The 14,718-nt window shown below is 26.9% G+C and overlaps 1 protein-coding gene across 2 annotated transcripts in view; it reads right to left on the reverse strand.

Annotated features, from left to right (window-relative positions):
• The window catches only part of LOC121129792 (limbic system-associated membrane protein), a 262,656-nt gene that overhangs the window by 62,750 nt on the left and 185,188 nt on the right, over window positions 1-14,718 (reverse strand). For both annotated transcript variants that reach the window (XM_040725515.2, XM_071893418.1), the window contains exon 4: window positions 4,505-4,605. In XM_040725515.2, the coding sequence (XP_040581449.1) occupies window positions 4,505-4,605 (101 nt within the window). The remainder of the gene's footprint in view (window positions 1-4,504; window positions 4,606-14,718) is intronic.

Here is a 14,718-nt window from a genome sequence, read left to right on the forward strand (position 1 = left end):
CGAATTGTAACTATAAGGTTATAAATATAAGTTAAATTTATCCTATTTTAATTTTGATAATTTGATGGTGTCAAGGGTGTAGACAGAAAAATTGTAACATGAGGTACAAATATCAATAACTAAATGGAGTTATTCTCTTTTGTAAAATAAGATTATTATAAAAAGTCACCTACATGAAAGGAATGAATTTAATAAAATGTCGAAAATAGATTAATGGAAAACGTAATTTTTATAATTTTTGAATAATAGATCATTAGTAATTTTTTGTAATTATTAAAAAACAAGTTAATGGTGAGTATTTCAAAATTTTAATTTCTTCGAAAAATACCCCTGAAATCTTTTAATGTTCATTGATTAGATTTAATATACTTTTTAAACACATGAAATATCAATCTTTCAAGAAGAATCTGAATTGAGATATTTTATCAATTTAGTAGAATTTGATATTGAAATATTTTTTCAAATCTTCTATTTCTAATTTATGTTTTTACTAAAAAACAAAAGTTATATTTCAGTTTTAAAAAAGGGGATTTATGTCATGAACATATATTTTATATATTAATCTCCCAAAGTTTTGGAGCATGGATACATCGTACCTGATATAATTGAAATCTTCTAACTACTCATTTGATATATAATAACTTAATCTTCTCTTTAATGTAATACCACACACTGGTGCTCATACAATGATTATTGTACATTAAAAAAAATATACATACGTTGGAAGAAGTAACTACATGACCTATTGTCGATTCCGTAAGTTTGCTCAGTGACAAAGAAAATAACAGAATATTATTTAAATAGTAGTTTTATTTTGATAATGAGATACATTATGATAATATAAAAAAGTATTTGAATAAAGAAAATTGCTGAGTATAACAGCCCCAAGATCACAATCCTCCTCCCCTCAAACATAGCGTAGAAATATTATGCTTCTGGTGCGCTTTATTAGATTTGATATAGTTTTATGTATGCAGTTGTCCTTAATCTTATCTGTCTGTGTTTACATTAAATCTTTTGTTGCCACCTGCGTTGCGCATGTATATCTGATATATATAATAACTCTTTAGTTTTTTGTCGATTAAAATAGTTTGAGTAAGAGCAATTATTCTCTAAATATCCTTTTATATTCTAGCACGACAATGCACCAAAACGATATATCAAAGTTACAAAGGAATGCCTCAAAAGAAGGTCATGGAGTGGCCAATAAAAATCCAATAAAAAATTTTCATCAGTGGGGAAGCTTAGAAAATCAGCAAGGGATCTGTATATAAATACGTACGAACTATACTTTATTTCATGACAGTAAAATACTTATTTATTGGTAAGAGAAAAGTAGAGCGATTCCCTGGAACCAACATTAATGTTCCATTGGGATTAAATTCAATAAATTAACGAATTGGGAGCAACGTAGTCGTCCATGTGTTTGTTTGCAATTTAGAGGAATGCAAGTGATGTTTGGATCACTTACCAAACCAACCTCCACTGGTAATTAAAATTATAGATAGAATGTATATAAAATACATCTTGATCCGGAGCACCTACTCAATGGGACGTAAGGAAACACCTCCAACTTTCAAAAATTATTTACATCCATACACGGATCCAAAATACCATATACAATCCGGAGCATCTGCTGGTTGGGACGTGAGCTTTCTCATGGTTATTTTCGAAACAGGAGCATTAACTTCTCAGTTCAATGAACGTGTCCCTGTTTAAAAACTTTACCAAATAAACAAATATCTCACACCCTATATAGAAAACACATAAAGGTTGGTATTATTCCAATGTCGATAATCAATTCTACTCTGAGACTATCAAGTCAAACACTGATCATTCCCAAGTAATCCCTCATTGTTATCCTTTGTCTTTCATGAGCACATGCGTTAGTTATTACTTCATATTTAGATGTGTTTTCTCTTCAAGAATTTAGTAGTGATGATAACAGCTTTGGAAAAAAAAATGTCTTGATTACCAAATAGAAAAACTATCTTTGCTTTCTAGAACATGTTTTATACACCTCTATTATATTACCTGCTCCCATCCTTTTAAACAAATGCAAAGTACAATATATATATATATATATAGTAAAAGGGTTGAGAAGGAGGAAAAATCGTTTATCTTTATTTTTATGAAAATAATTTGGAATTATTTTCTTGAAAATTGATCAGTAAGATAAAATAATCGATTAAGTTCTTCACTTTTTTTTTTTTTTATTGTGAAAAAATATTTATTTGAGTTTTTTTAATAAAAACAAATCAATTTCTATGTTTAAAATTAAATATTGAGCTTTGTTTAAATTGAATATTGAGCTTTGTGTAAATTGAATATTGAACTTCATTCAATATTCAAAGTTACAAGTAATAAAGCAGTTCAAATCCGAGGCTTCCATGCAACAAATGAAGGAATATTGCAATAATTTTAAAAGAACATAACTTCATCGATTAGTTTATCCTCGTGTTCCATTTTCCTGACAACAATTTTAGTCTTTTATTAGGCTGATATGTAACATATGTACTTATAAAAATGTTACACCTTAAAATCTTATGTCTTTTGTCATCTCCTGTTTAGCTAAAATAATTTATAAATTATTTTTGTAAAAATCAAACTGATATTTTTTAAGAAATCTTAGGATATATTACCAAATTTATTGTTAATTGATGGTTTTTATAATAGATTTTTGTAGATGAAGCTAATAAGAATGAATAAGGGCTTGATAAATAAAAGTAAAAAGCTTAAAAATTAATTATAAATAATATAAATTCATACAATAAGCCATAGACAAAATGCTTTCTTTTCTTCGTATTATATTACTTTTTTTAATTTATACTCTGCACAAAAATAGAAAATAAATATCGTAATAAATACATAATAGCAAAATATATAATAAGCAATATATTTGATGGTCGTAAATTGGATTTATTAAAATCATTAATTTTAATATCCTTAGGATGTATATATGTTAAACAAAGGTCAAACTTTGGATGCTTTATTATTTAAAATTGGCATTTAGAGTTCGAACATTGTTATTATTCTAAATTAAGTTGAATTCTATGTAATTTTTTCTTCTATCTTTGGGCATTGCATGTCAAGTAACATGTTTACAAGTGGTGGGCTGCATCCTCCTGTGCAGTAAATATTTTGATGGATACCAAATTTAGCAAAAGATAAATGAATATTATTTTTTTAAGATGATAAAGTCAGAAATAAAAGAAAATAAATTAAAAAAAAAAAAGTTGTCATAGTCTCGAAATTTACACTCAAAGCTTGTAGAAACATTTAATTACTATTTTATTTCTATTATTTTTAAGGACAGGGCTTCATTAAACAATCCCACGACAACCAAAACAGAAATTGGTATCTCCATTTGGAATGCTTACACCACAGGAACTCAATTTGAGCCCTAATCAGCCAAGAAGAGCCCAAAACTTCTGTAACAACAATATGGCAGACTTCTAGTCTACCTCTGTGCGGCCCTCCTCTCCTCCAGCCCTGATCAAGACCCCTTGGACTTTGCATTTTTAATTGTCGTGGAGAAAAATGTCTCCGACATATCTCATCCAAATTTTGATTTGTCCAAGCTACCACCATGACAGCGTTGTACACCATGGACACAAGCTTCACTGTCAATAGCTGTCAATCTGTTCGGCGGTGTCTCGAGGCTGTTATTGCTTGTGAAGGAGGAAAAAATTGAATAAAGAATTCCTCGTATTAATAAAAATGATGTTGTATGTGGTATGGATGAATTTTTCAACGATCTTTGCAGCCCTCACGTCCTTTTTCTTGTTGCTCCAACATTTTAACATATAGCGGCATGGCATTAAATTAACTTGTATATTTTTATTGCAGTTGTTGTTTAGTTGTTTAATGATACCTTGTCGTTAAAATAAAATGGATGCAATCGGAATTGAATAACACAGCATGTTTTGTGTCCCCACTCTTTAATTTGAAGTAATTTTTGCTCATAAATAAAGGAATATATACGTTCAACGTTAAATACTACTTGAATTTAAGATTGAACCTAAAAATGTATAGAGTAATAGTAAAATTGGCCTAAAAAGTATTATTTTTACGTAATATTTAATATTTCTTCTTAAAAATAATGAACGTTAATTCCATCTTTATTTTATTAATAAAGGTTTTTGATTCATTTTCTTGAATAAAAATGTGTTCCTCCCTTATGTTAATCTAGATAATATATATAAGCATAACAAAGAAAACTAAAATATATCCATTAAGTAAAAAAATTAGACTATTATTTTATTGTTTCCGTAGGATGTATTTATACCTATGTACAAAGTATTGTGGCCATCTTTCATATCTAAATGCAACAAAGATGCACTTATTACTCACATAAATTTGAGTGTAATAAAAATAATATAATCTGATAATAAACTATTTTTATATAATATGCTAAATACATTGGTGTATAACATTTTAATTAAATCTATCAATAAAATTGTTCCAATATTTTAATACAAATATAAAAATATGATACACTTACAGAACGGTTTCCAAGATTTTTAATTACGCAAGGTAGATGCGCCGTGGCTCCTGATTGAACAGTGTAGTTTTCGATTCGAAATAGGTGGAAATGTGGTCTTTCTAAAATTATATATAACATAAAAAAGTTTATAAATAAATGACGTAAAATAAGAAAAGTAATTTAGATTTATTCTTTGTATAAAGAAGGTTATCGTAATTATGCATACATATACAGTATTAATGAATAATGGTATAATTATATAAAATATTACTTTAAATTGCCATTAATCTGTATAATATTTATGAGTGCCCTAATAACTAAGAAAAGTAAATTAGTATTTTTATGTTTTATGTTAATGCTTTCAAACATGTAAATTTTGTCCCTTTCCTCATATCCATCAATTTTGAAAAAAATCTAAAAAGTATCCCTTCTCGACCATTCGTGTTATTAAATATTGTTTTGATAACACAGTTAATAAACTCGTTTCAAAAAATAAAAAATAGAAATAAAATGTAGTTAATTTAATTATAAATAGTAAGATGTCCCATAAAAACAAAATGTTTGGTATCGTGAAATTATATTTCATTATGATGTTTTTCGTTGTATAGATAGGATAATAAAAATTATTCAGATATCTTAAAAATTCAGCCAGCCCTGGATTTTTAAAGATTTATTCAGTTTTGAAGGGAAAAATTATCATAAATTTTATGGTTTCAGCACATGAAAGTTTATATTATAGTGAGTTTGACTAATTCTATTCATCATTTTTGTTGTATTTGCTTTGTGTTTAAACTTGTTTTTCTTTAATATTTTATGTTCATTTTTGTTTAATTTAAGCTTTTTCTACATAAATATACTAGTTGTAGTTATTTATACCAGATTTGAAGTTCATTAAGGCTAAAGTTAAACCTGCTCCTAGAAACTGTACGGGAATTTTGTAAATAACCAAACTATTTCTGTGTTGGTATTATCAAACTTATCTAAAGTGGGTCAAGTTTTGAAATATTTTTATGAATTTTTTTTTTCATTACACTATAATCAAATACCCTGCAAGGGAAATTGAGAAATGAAACAAGCTAGATTCTTTATCGATCTAGTCCAATTGTTTTGGAAAAGATACAACTCACCGACAGTTATTCGATTGTTTCAAGAAAAAATTTATCAAGTTCTACAAGGAATGGCAAGATTTAAGTTAACACAAAGAAAGAACACCAAAAGTTCATTTAAAATTTAACAGTTAAAACTTCTGTTGCAACAATATATTTGTTTACTTTTTGCCTGTTTCCATTTGTCCCTCCTCCAGCACTGAACTCTACCTCCTGGACTTTCCAGCTTAGAGAAGTATGTCTGTCGCACCTCCCCTCCAACTTTTGATTAATCAAGAGCTGTCATCATGATAGTTAGGAACGCCACGGACACAGTCTTCATCATCAAGAGCTTCCAATCTGTTTGCTAGCAGGTTGAGGCTGTTATTACTGGTAAAAGAGGACATATTTGCTTAAAGTTTAATATAGTATTGAAAAATATTACAAATTGATTTTTATTTGTCTATTTTTGATTCCATAAGAATCTTGTTTTTCCTAATTAAGTCAAGTTTTATTAAATATTTTATTATCTTCAGTAATTTCAAGATTGTTTTTTTTAAATCACCACATGTTAGAGTTTTTGCATTTTTTCGAAATATTATTTTGAAAACATTTTTAAATATTCATTCATAATTGAAGCTGAAACAATAGTGTTTTCCAACGAGCACCAAAATCTTCGAAATTGACTCATTAAGCAAATTATATTGTCTATATAATTTTTTTTTAAATAATTTTTTAATTCTCCTGAAAGACGCTTTAGGTAAATATCCATTTTTCATAATTTAAATGATAAAAAAAAACCTTAATAACATATTTTGTAACGAAAATAAAAAAACAAATATATGCTTTTACTATTTTTTTTAAAGCTATTTTACGACTTTAATGTCATTTTTAAATTAATTTTTCTTTTTTGACAACATTTCATAATATAGGATATATTTTTTACAGAGTAGGAATGGTTTTATTAATAAATAAGATTTGATTAGGATGTAAAGCTTAAAGAATATACACAAAGATATGTCTAGAAATAAAATATATTTTATTTCACAGCAGACATATATGTATATGTGTAATATTTAGAACACATGAATAAATTGCCTTTGAAATAGATTTTTAAATATTTAAGTAAAACAGACAATACTTGGACTTACATGAGTTCAACAGGAAATATGATTTGTTTATCCTCACTATTTAAGTAATTGAAAATATTCTGTATGTAGTTCCACAAAATCAATTTAAGTGAAATTTCAAAAAATGTTATTAAGATTGTTTTTAATTCTTAAATAATTATTCTTAACCAAATTCTAAATTTTGAAGAATAAACAATATTTCAATAATTTTTTAATAGAATTTTCCTATAAATCGATTTTTTTTCTCAATAGTAACAAAATCACAGACCACGTAAATAGACATCTTACCTTTTTAGGTCAATGACAAACTAATAATGCAAACGTGTAGGACATGTGTACCAACATAAAAAAAAAATTCAGAGTGGAATAAGAAAATATTGGTTTTTTTAATATCATATGGAAAGATTTTTTAAATGATCTTTAAGTATATAAAATTTGAAGTAATTGTTATTAAGGTTTAGATAAATTCATTGCGTGAGGGATTTTTTATAATGTTTTTGCTTAAAACATAGTTCATCTTTTTTTAAATGTACGTAAATGAACATACCTACATATGTATTAAATTAATTGTTGCAAACTAACTTGGTTCATTAATCCAAACATATTGTAGCTTAATAAAAAAATTGCATAATTCATAAATTCGGAGGAAAAAAGTTTCTCCCCAAACTTCTTTATTACTTTAACTGCAGTTGCTTTCTTATAATGAAATAATCTAGCTTCGGTTTTTTTAATTCTTTAGGATTGATACATTAAGTATGCGTGCATAGGAAAGGTTCATAATCTATGAGGTTTGATTCAGTTACAAACAAAGGCATCTTTAAAAAAACATGTAGTTTGTGAGTAAAAATAAAATATAATTAGTAATCTTAGCAGTACTTTCTGGTTTTTAATGGTTTTATACTTATCCTTTAATTATTGAAGTGGAAACCTTAAATATAAATTAACCGTGTGTGATTATGAAAGACTGACAATAACACTGTATATATGTTGGGAGGCTGTAAGCCTTTGTTGAAGTCAGAGTAAAAATTTTGAATAATAACGGAGTAATTCCTGACTATTTTCTTACAAAATATGGAGTGGGATGTGTATTTATTTCCTTCATCTCATTACTGATTGAAGCCATTAAAACGTCATGACAATGAAGCTGTTTTCGTTTCGTTTTTAGTTAGTTAAGAATTTATTGCTGTTTACTATAGTACTCACATACATTGTAAAATAGTAACGATATACATAACAATGGTTTTTAAATTTAATTTCACAAAGTGGTTGTGATTGAAATTTACTTATTCGTTCCATTGAATAAGTAACCATTCTAAAAATTGGTTCTTTAATGCACAACAAAAATATCCACATTTATCAGGAAATGAATGTCTTGTTGGAGGCATTAACGTCACACAAAAACATGCAATAATATTTGGGCGTATAAGAGTTCTAACACTAAACCACATTGAAGAAACCTAGGAAAATTTATAAAAGTATGAATCTTTGCAATCTGCGTCTGTGTTTAGACATTGTTTCACCAAAAATGAATTTTTACATTTTTACACCAAATTAAGGTATGAGAAGGAAATATTTGGATATTTTAATTATTTTTTCTCATTATACATACTATCAAATCTTTTTTTGTGGTATTTATTTCACTTCAATTTTAAATATCAAATCATCACAGCTTTTATGTTCTTCTAAACCACTGCGAGATCTATCAGTTCAACTGGAAAACTCGAGGGACTAAAATGAAGTCAAAATAGAGGATAATCTTATTTTGGCATCTGTTAGGACAGTATTCGTAAAAAGATAATAATTGGAGGCAATAAAAGAAGAGAAAATTAAAAAGGTAAGTTAAAAGTAGAGATGAAACCATGTGTTCATTCTTTTAAGTTTGTAAATTTTAAAAAGTTAATTTGAATATTTCAAAAGTTAAGATTCATTTTGGAGAAACATATCTACTTATTTTACAAGCTACAAATATGCTATTAACTTAATGGTCAAGCACTTTCTTTCTTTATTCAATTCATCTTTTTAAATATTGTTACATTAATCTTCATCTTAATAAAAATGAATGTATATATTTCCACATCAATTGCCATAGTATTTTTGAAGAATATGATGATAAGAAATTAATGCATTTTCAAATAATCTATCAAATTACATTAACTATAATATTTGAAGTAAATAACTTATAGACATACAAAAACTTTCATATTTTCCTCCAAGTTATTCGATTTATTTTCCTTTCAAAATGATCAAGTATGTAATTTATAATTAAATGTCACTATTTCATAATATATCTCATTTAGTAAAATAAATTAACTAATTTAATTCTATTTTTGGGCTTGGCAATTTTCTATTGTTAAAAAAATAGAGGAAAAAATCAATTTAGGGGAAAATTCTTCATAAACTTTTGAACTTTTAATAAATTAAATAACTAAATACAATGTTATACACTTCTGTTAAACTATATATTTAAATTAAATAATTATTTTTATGTTTGTCGTTTAACCCATGAATTAATCTTCACTAATTGACGTCATTATAAATATGTCTTCTTTAAAGAAAAAAAAATAATTCCTAATTTCGAATTCAATTCTCATTTGATTCCTAAATTAGTAATCTTACTATGTTAGTACACATGTCCACAACGTTTGCATTGTTAGTTTTGTTTTTTTGGAAATTATAATTTATGATTTTTTGAAATATTTTTTTGAATTTCGACCAACGTTAATAATTTAATATATAATTACAAATTTCAAACTTCAAAGACTCCTAAATAAAATAGTGGAAAAAAATATATAGAACTTTAATTCAACAAAAAAAAAGTGAGTGTGTGTGAAATTTGTAAAATAAAATTAATCAGACAATAATGGAGACAAACATTGAGTATCAGAGCAGAGTCATCACTTTAATTTTTCAAATGTTTTTAATGAGATAGGCGTGGGAATACTACTGCTCTGCTTATGTTGATAAATGGGTAGAAGAACATCGTTTATTATGCAATCCAACTTCATATTTTCAACCACTGTTGAGTCCATCCTTATGAGCCAATTGCTCTCCAAGATCATCACCCCAAAAGTACTTAACACTAAACTTTCTGCTGCCTTATATAAAAAATTTAACCGGAATAAGGGGTCAACTATAGAATAAATGGCGATAGGACTCAACATCGATTTTACAAAAATATTTATTCAGCGGATTTGAGGTCTTATTATTTGTTAATAGGGAGGCTTTAGCTTGTTTATACCTAGTTAAACATCTTGTTGAGTTTGTTAAGGGATTTTGCAGAATACATCCACCTTTGTTATAAAAATAAAAAATAAAAAAATCCTTATTATTCGTGAACATTGGTTCTATAAATATATTTTTACATATAATGATAAAGATCAATTCCCAATTTTTTAAATACATCAGCTTAATGACTGTTTATATTATTTATAAATAACAAAAAATATTTGCTATTAGTTTTCTATGCAAAATCAATAGCTGTTATTCTTGAAAAAGTTTACTGTTTTTTTTTAAATTTATAAAATGCAGATTTCCAGAAAATACAAAAAGAATATTACATTTTATCAATTCAATTTTATATTCAGTTTACAGTCAATTCAATTTTATATTCAGTTCAAAGTCAATTCTGCTTTTAAGCTTGTTAACGCACTAAGAGTTTATATTTAGTTTCAAATTTAGAATTGTCACAAAAAAGAAAAAAATCTGATTTATATAGTAACTTGCACTAAGAGGTCGTATTTTCAGTTTTCCTTGTCTGACTGCTTAATAAAAGTTCGACTTTAGTTATTCACAAAAAAACAACAACAATTAATTATTGCTATTCAATATGTTTTCTTTTCTTTATCTCAAAGCCTGATTGCATAAAATTCCAAAGTGAGATTTGATGAGGAAAAACGGTGTATTAACAAGTAAACTTTTTTTTTTTTTAAACTAATAAAATTAAATTTCTTTGATCCAGAACAAGTTAAAAACATAGTTTGTCTTTAGCCGTGTGATAACTTTGCTAAGGAATGCATGTTTGATGACAAAAAGAGCATGTAATTTTAATTCTTCCATGGTTTCAATTTCTAGTTAGTTTTATAAGATGTTTTACAATTAATAGATATTTTTTTTCATATTCCATTCTTAAGTTAAATATTATCGACTTACCATAAATCCTTTTTAAGAAAAAAATTGTATGTAACTGTATACTTTTATGGAATAACTTATAATTTAAAATCAAGTAATGTGTGACGTTTTTATATAGAATCGGGTTGAAACTCAAATGTACGGATTCATTTTCCTTCTAGCAGAAAATTGAAAAAAAGAAACAAGTTAAGCAACTAGCATTACTAGTTTATAGTTGTTACAAATAAGAAAATATTTTAAATATTTAATGTCAAAATGCTCAAAACTTATAAATCGACTACTTGACAAATATTCAACAATTCGAATCATAAATAAAAATGAATTTTATATTATTCATTTCATTTTTTGAATAATTTGTTAACATAAGTTACAATTTTTATATCATTTTCATTATTTATACTTGAAAAACTATGTTAACAAAAAAATTGAAACTGAAAAAGATCAAGCCAAGTTAAGAGTTTTTGTGTATTATAGGAACTAATTTCTGTAACACTCAAAGATCTATTGCCTGTTTTTAAGTGTAAGTTCCCCTTTAGGCCTATCATAACCACTAATAATGATTATTATTTTATCCTTTTTATTATTCAATGACATAATAGTTTTTTTATCATTTAGTGCAGAAAAAAACGATGTTTTTGCTTTTTATCGTTTATGAGAATATTGTTGTATTTTTACATTAACTTCACTCCTCTTTCTACTAAATCATTGGAAACTTATATTTTTATAGTTATATTACGTGTCTTTAGTTTTATGAACTACTTTTTTTCAAGACAACTGCAAAAGATATCGGAAATTTCAATAACAACAATTAGTATGTGAAAAAAGTATTCTCCATTGCAAATGGTAGTTGTCCTTAATGTTGTTAGGTTCGAATAGGTTGAAGCCTCCATCATATTTTTTTCTTCTTAGTCGAGACACATTTTTTTTCTTGGCTTCTATCTACATCATTTATTTTATAACAAAATACATCTTAACATCATTAAATAAATATGAAATCGGTATGCATACAAATAAGAAACAAAAAAAGCTCCAAAGTTATGACATAAAAAAATTCGTAACCAAAAATAATCAAGAAAAGAATCTCAAAGAACATAATCAATAAAACACAAATATTATGTTTTGCAATAATTAAGTATTTTTCTTCGTTGTCAATTTTCCCTTGAATTGTTATTGCAATAACAATATTAATATTGATATGAAAAAAACGGTCGGTGAGCCGTTTTTACAGTGTCAAATGCCGTAAATAAAGCTGGTGGCAAGTCCCTTCGACATACTGAACAACCCTTGATTATTCAAAAACAACAACAGTTATAATTTGATCGGTGTAAAAAGCATTACAATGACCTGAGGTATCACGGAAACCCAATTTTGTTCTTCTTGAACGAGAAGACATTTACAGTGGATCCCGTGCAGAATAGGCAAAATGATTGCGTTATATGTTTTGGAAAAGTCAACTGCAACCTCCATGAAGTCTCCAACACCAAACATCCGGCCTCAGTAATTATGCTTGGCATTGTTTCATCTGAAAGTCTCAAAATGAAGCCAATTTGGATACAGTTTAACTAGCAAGGATTACTTGATGATTTTACAAACAAAAGTGATTCTGTAGGTTCGTAAGATCACAAAACAATTAAAGAAAGCCGGTTATTGCTTTCAACAGGAAAGGATTTCTGTACATACGGGAAAAATCGTGCAAAATCGGATAGGCAAAAAAATGAAGTTCAGTCCGATGTAATTCTGGCCACTGCAGAGTCCCTACCTGAATATCATTGAATAAAGCATCTTGTGGCAAATTGAAAGTAAGGTATGTATGTAGATAACGTCACAGTAGTATTGAGTCTCTATCGTAATCGGTTGAAAAAGAGTGGCGACCAATGATCGAAGTACTACATTGTCAATATATACAAAGCGTTTCAGGGTCGCATGAAGCGTTGATTGATATTGAAGGTGCTCAAATTTATACATAAAGTTCTTTAATGAGTAATTAACAAGTTCCAATTTTAAATAAATCTCTATAACTTCAATTACAGCCACTAGATGTAACTATTTGTACAACGTTCATTATGTTCCAAGACTTTCTGACGGGTCGGTATGTCCGTTCGTCAAAGTAGTAATTTGTCAATGTGTCCATTTACAAAATGGTATTAAACAATTTGGCTTTCTGAAATAAAATTTTCGGCAAAGTTCATTCAAAATTATCAAAGGAAAGTCTAAAAAAGCCTTATTATCAAACCATGGTATTGTTTCATCAACTCATAAATAGATATTCTTAACTTCAATATCTTTCGATAATGGCCAATTTGACTGAGCAAATTTTTATAAAGTTTGACTATTTCTTTAGAAATGATATAACAAATACATTGATATACTTGAGCTTATGATATTAAGTGAAAAGTATTTATAATGTGATTTTAGAATCAAATATTAAATTATGAACTTATAAATATCAAAGAAAACATAAATTAAATGTTTAATATTATTTTTTGTTCTATCAAATAAACTACTTGCCAAAAATTGTTGGATCCCTAAGATAAATATAATATATTATATCTGCTTAGTTTACAACAAACATATATTTACTCCAAATTCTCACCATGTAGCTCAAACAGAACCATCCAATTGCAAGTTACAAATTAAAACGTTTATTGCTATACATTATATAATAACATACTAACAGTACGGGCACAAGTAAAAAAAAACAACTCGTAGTGCCCTCGGAGTAGTTTCACAGATCATACTCTATATCTTTGTTTTATCAATCAGGAGAGCTTAATTAATTTTATGAGCCAAACTTAGACGATCAAGTCCCACAAAGATGAGGAAGACATCATCTGGATAGGTTACAACACTGACTTTAGTATCTACGAAATTGACTATGAGATCATAAATAGGTACATTTCAGATAATAGGGGACATCACTTAACACAATAACGCATTAAATACTACTTTCTATCAATGATACACAATTTTATTTGAATTAATCAAAATAAATTAATATTTACTAAAAAATCTACAAATAGTTGGATTTGTACAATTTTTTTAATCGAAATTATTATATAAAAAATACCATATTTTTTACTTTAATAATTAGACCATGAAAAATAAGTAGTATAAATATGTATTATCATATTTTTAATTGATATAATGAGCTCATGAACAATACAACTAGGTATCTGACAGATATATATTTATTAGACAGTAAAGGAAAGTTATTTTGGTCCATTTGACATTTAATATTTTTCTTGATATAAAGTTAACAAATATTTTAAAACACTTGGTTATTTAGTACAATGCTGACATCACATGAAAACGCTCTATATATGCATGCGCGGACACTTTGTCGAACCCTTTATTACTCAACGGAAACTTTGCTGAGGGACCACATTGCCGAACATATACTTTGGCGAAAATAATAAGTTTATTTGGTAGTTGGCTCAAACCATTATTAGAACAAAACTCATGACAACCGTCCAATAAATAAATTATATTTAAGAATTTGTAAAATGTGTAAATAAGAGAAGGAATGAAACAAGCAATCAATGATATAGATTGAATGGACAATCTAAATGAAACAATCGTTTATATTGTTTGTGTTAGAGCTCCAATCTACTTGGTTAAATGTTGATCGATAATTCTAAATACTAAGATCGTCTTTGACTTTTAATATCATAAAATATATTTATTATTTGTTATTGGCAAAGTGTCAGTTCGTCAAAATATTTCCGGGAAAGTGTTCTAGAACTTTAGTAAATGTAGATATTTTAACTTAGTATTAATTAAATAGATATGTTTGTAGTATTGTAGTAAGGTTGTATCTATGAATATAAATAATTATAAGTAGCTGTGAGACATTTAAAATATTTAAGAATATATATAAATGTAATAAAAA

The sequence above is a fragment of the Lepeophtheirus salmonis genome, chromosome 14 (genome assembly GCF_016086655.4).
Source record: "Lepeophtheirus salmonis chromosome 14, UVic_Lsal_1.4, whole genome shotgun sequence".
In the NCBI taxonomy this organism is placed as follows: Eukaryota; Metazoa; Arthropoda; class Copepoda; order Siphonostomatoida; family Caligidae; genus Lepeophtheirus; species Lepeophtheirus salmonis.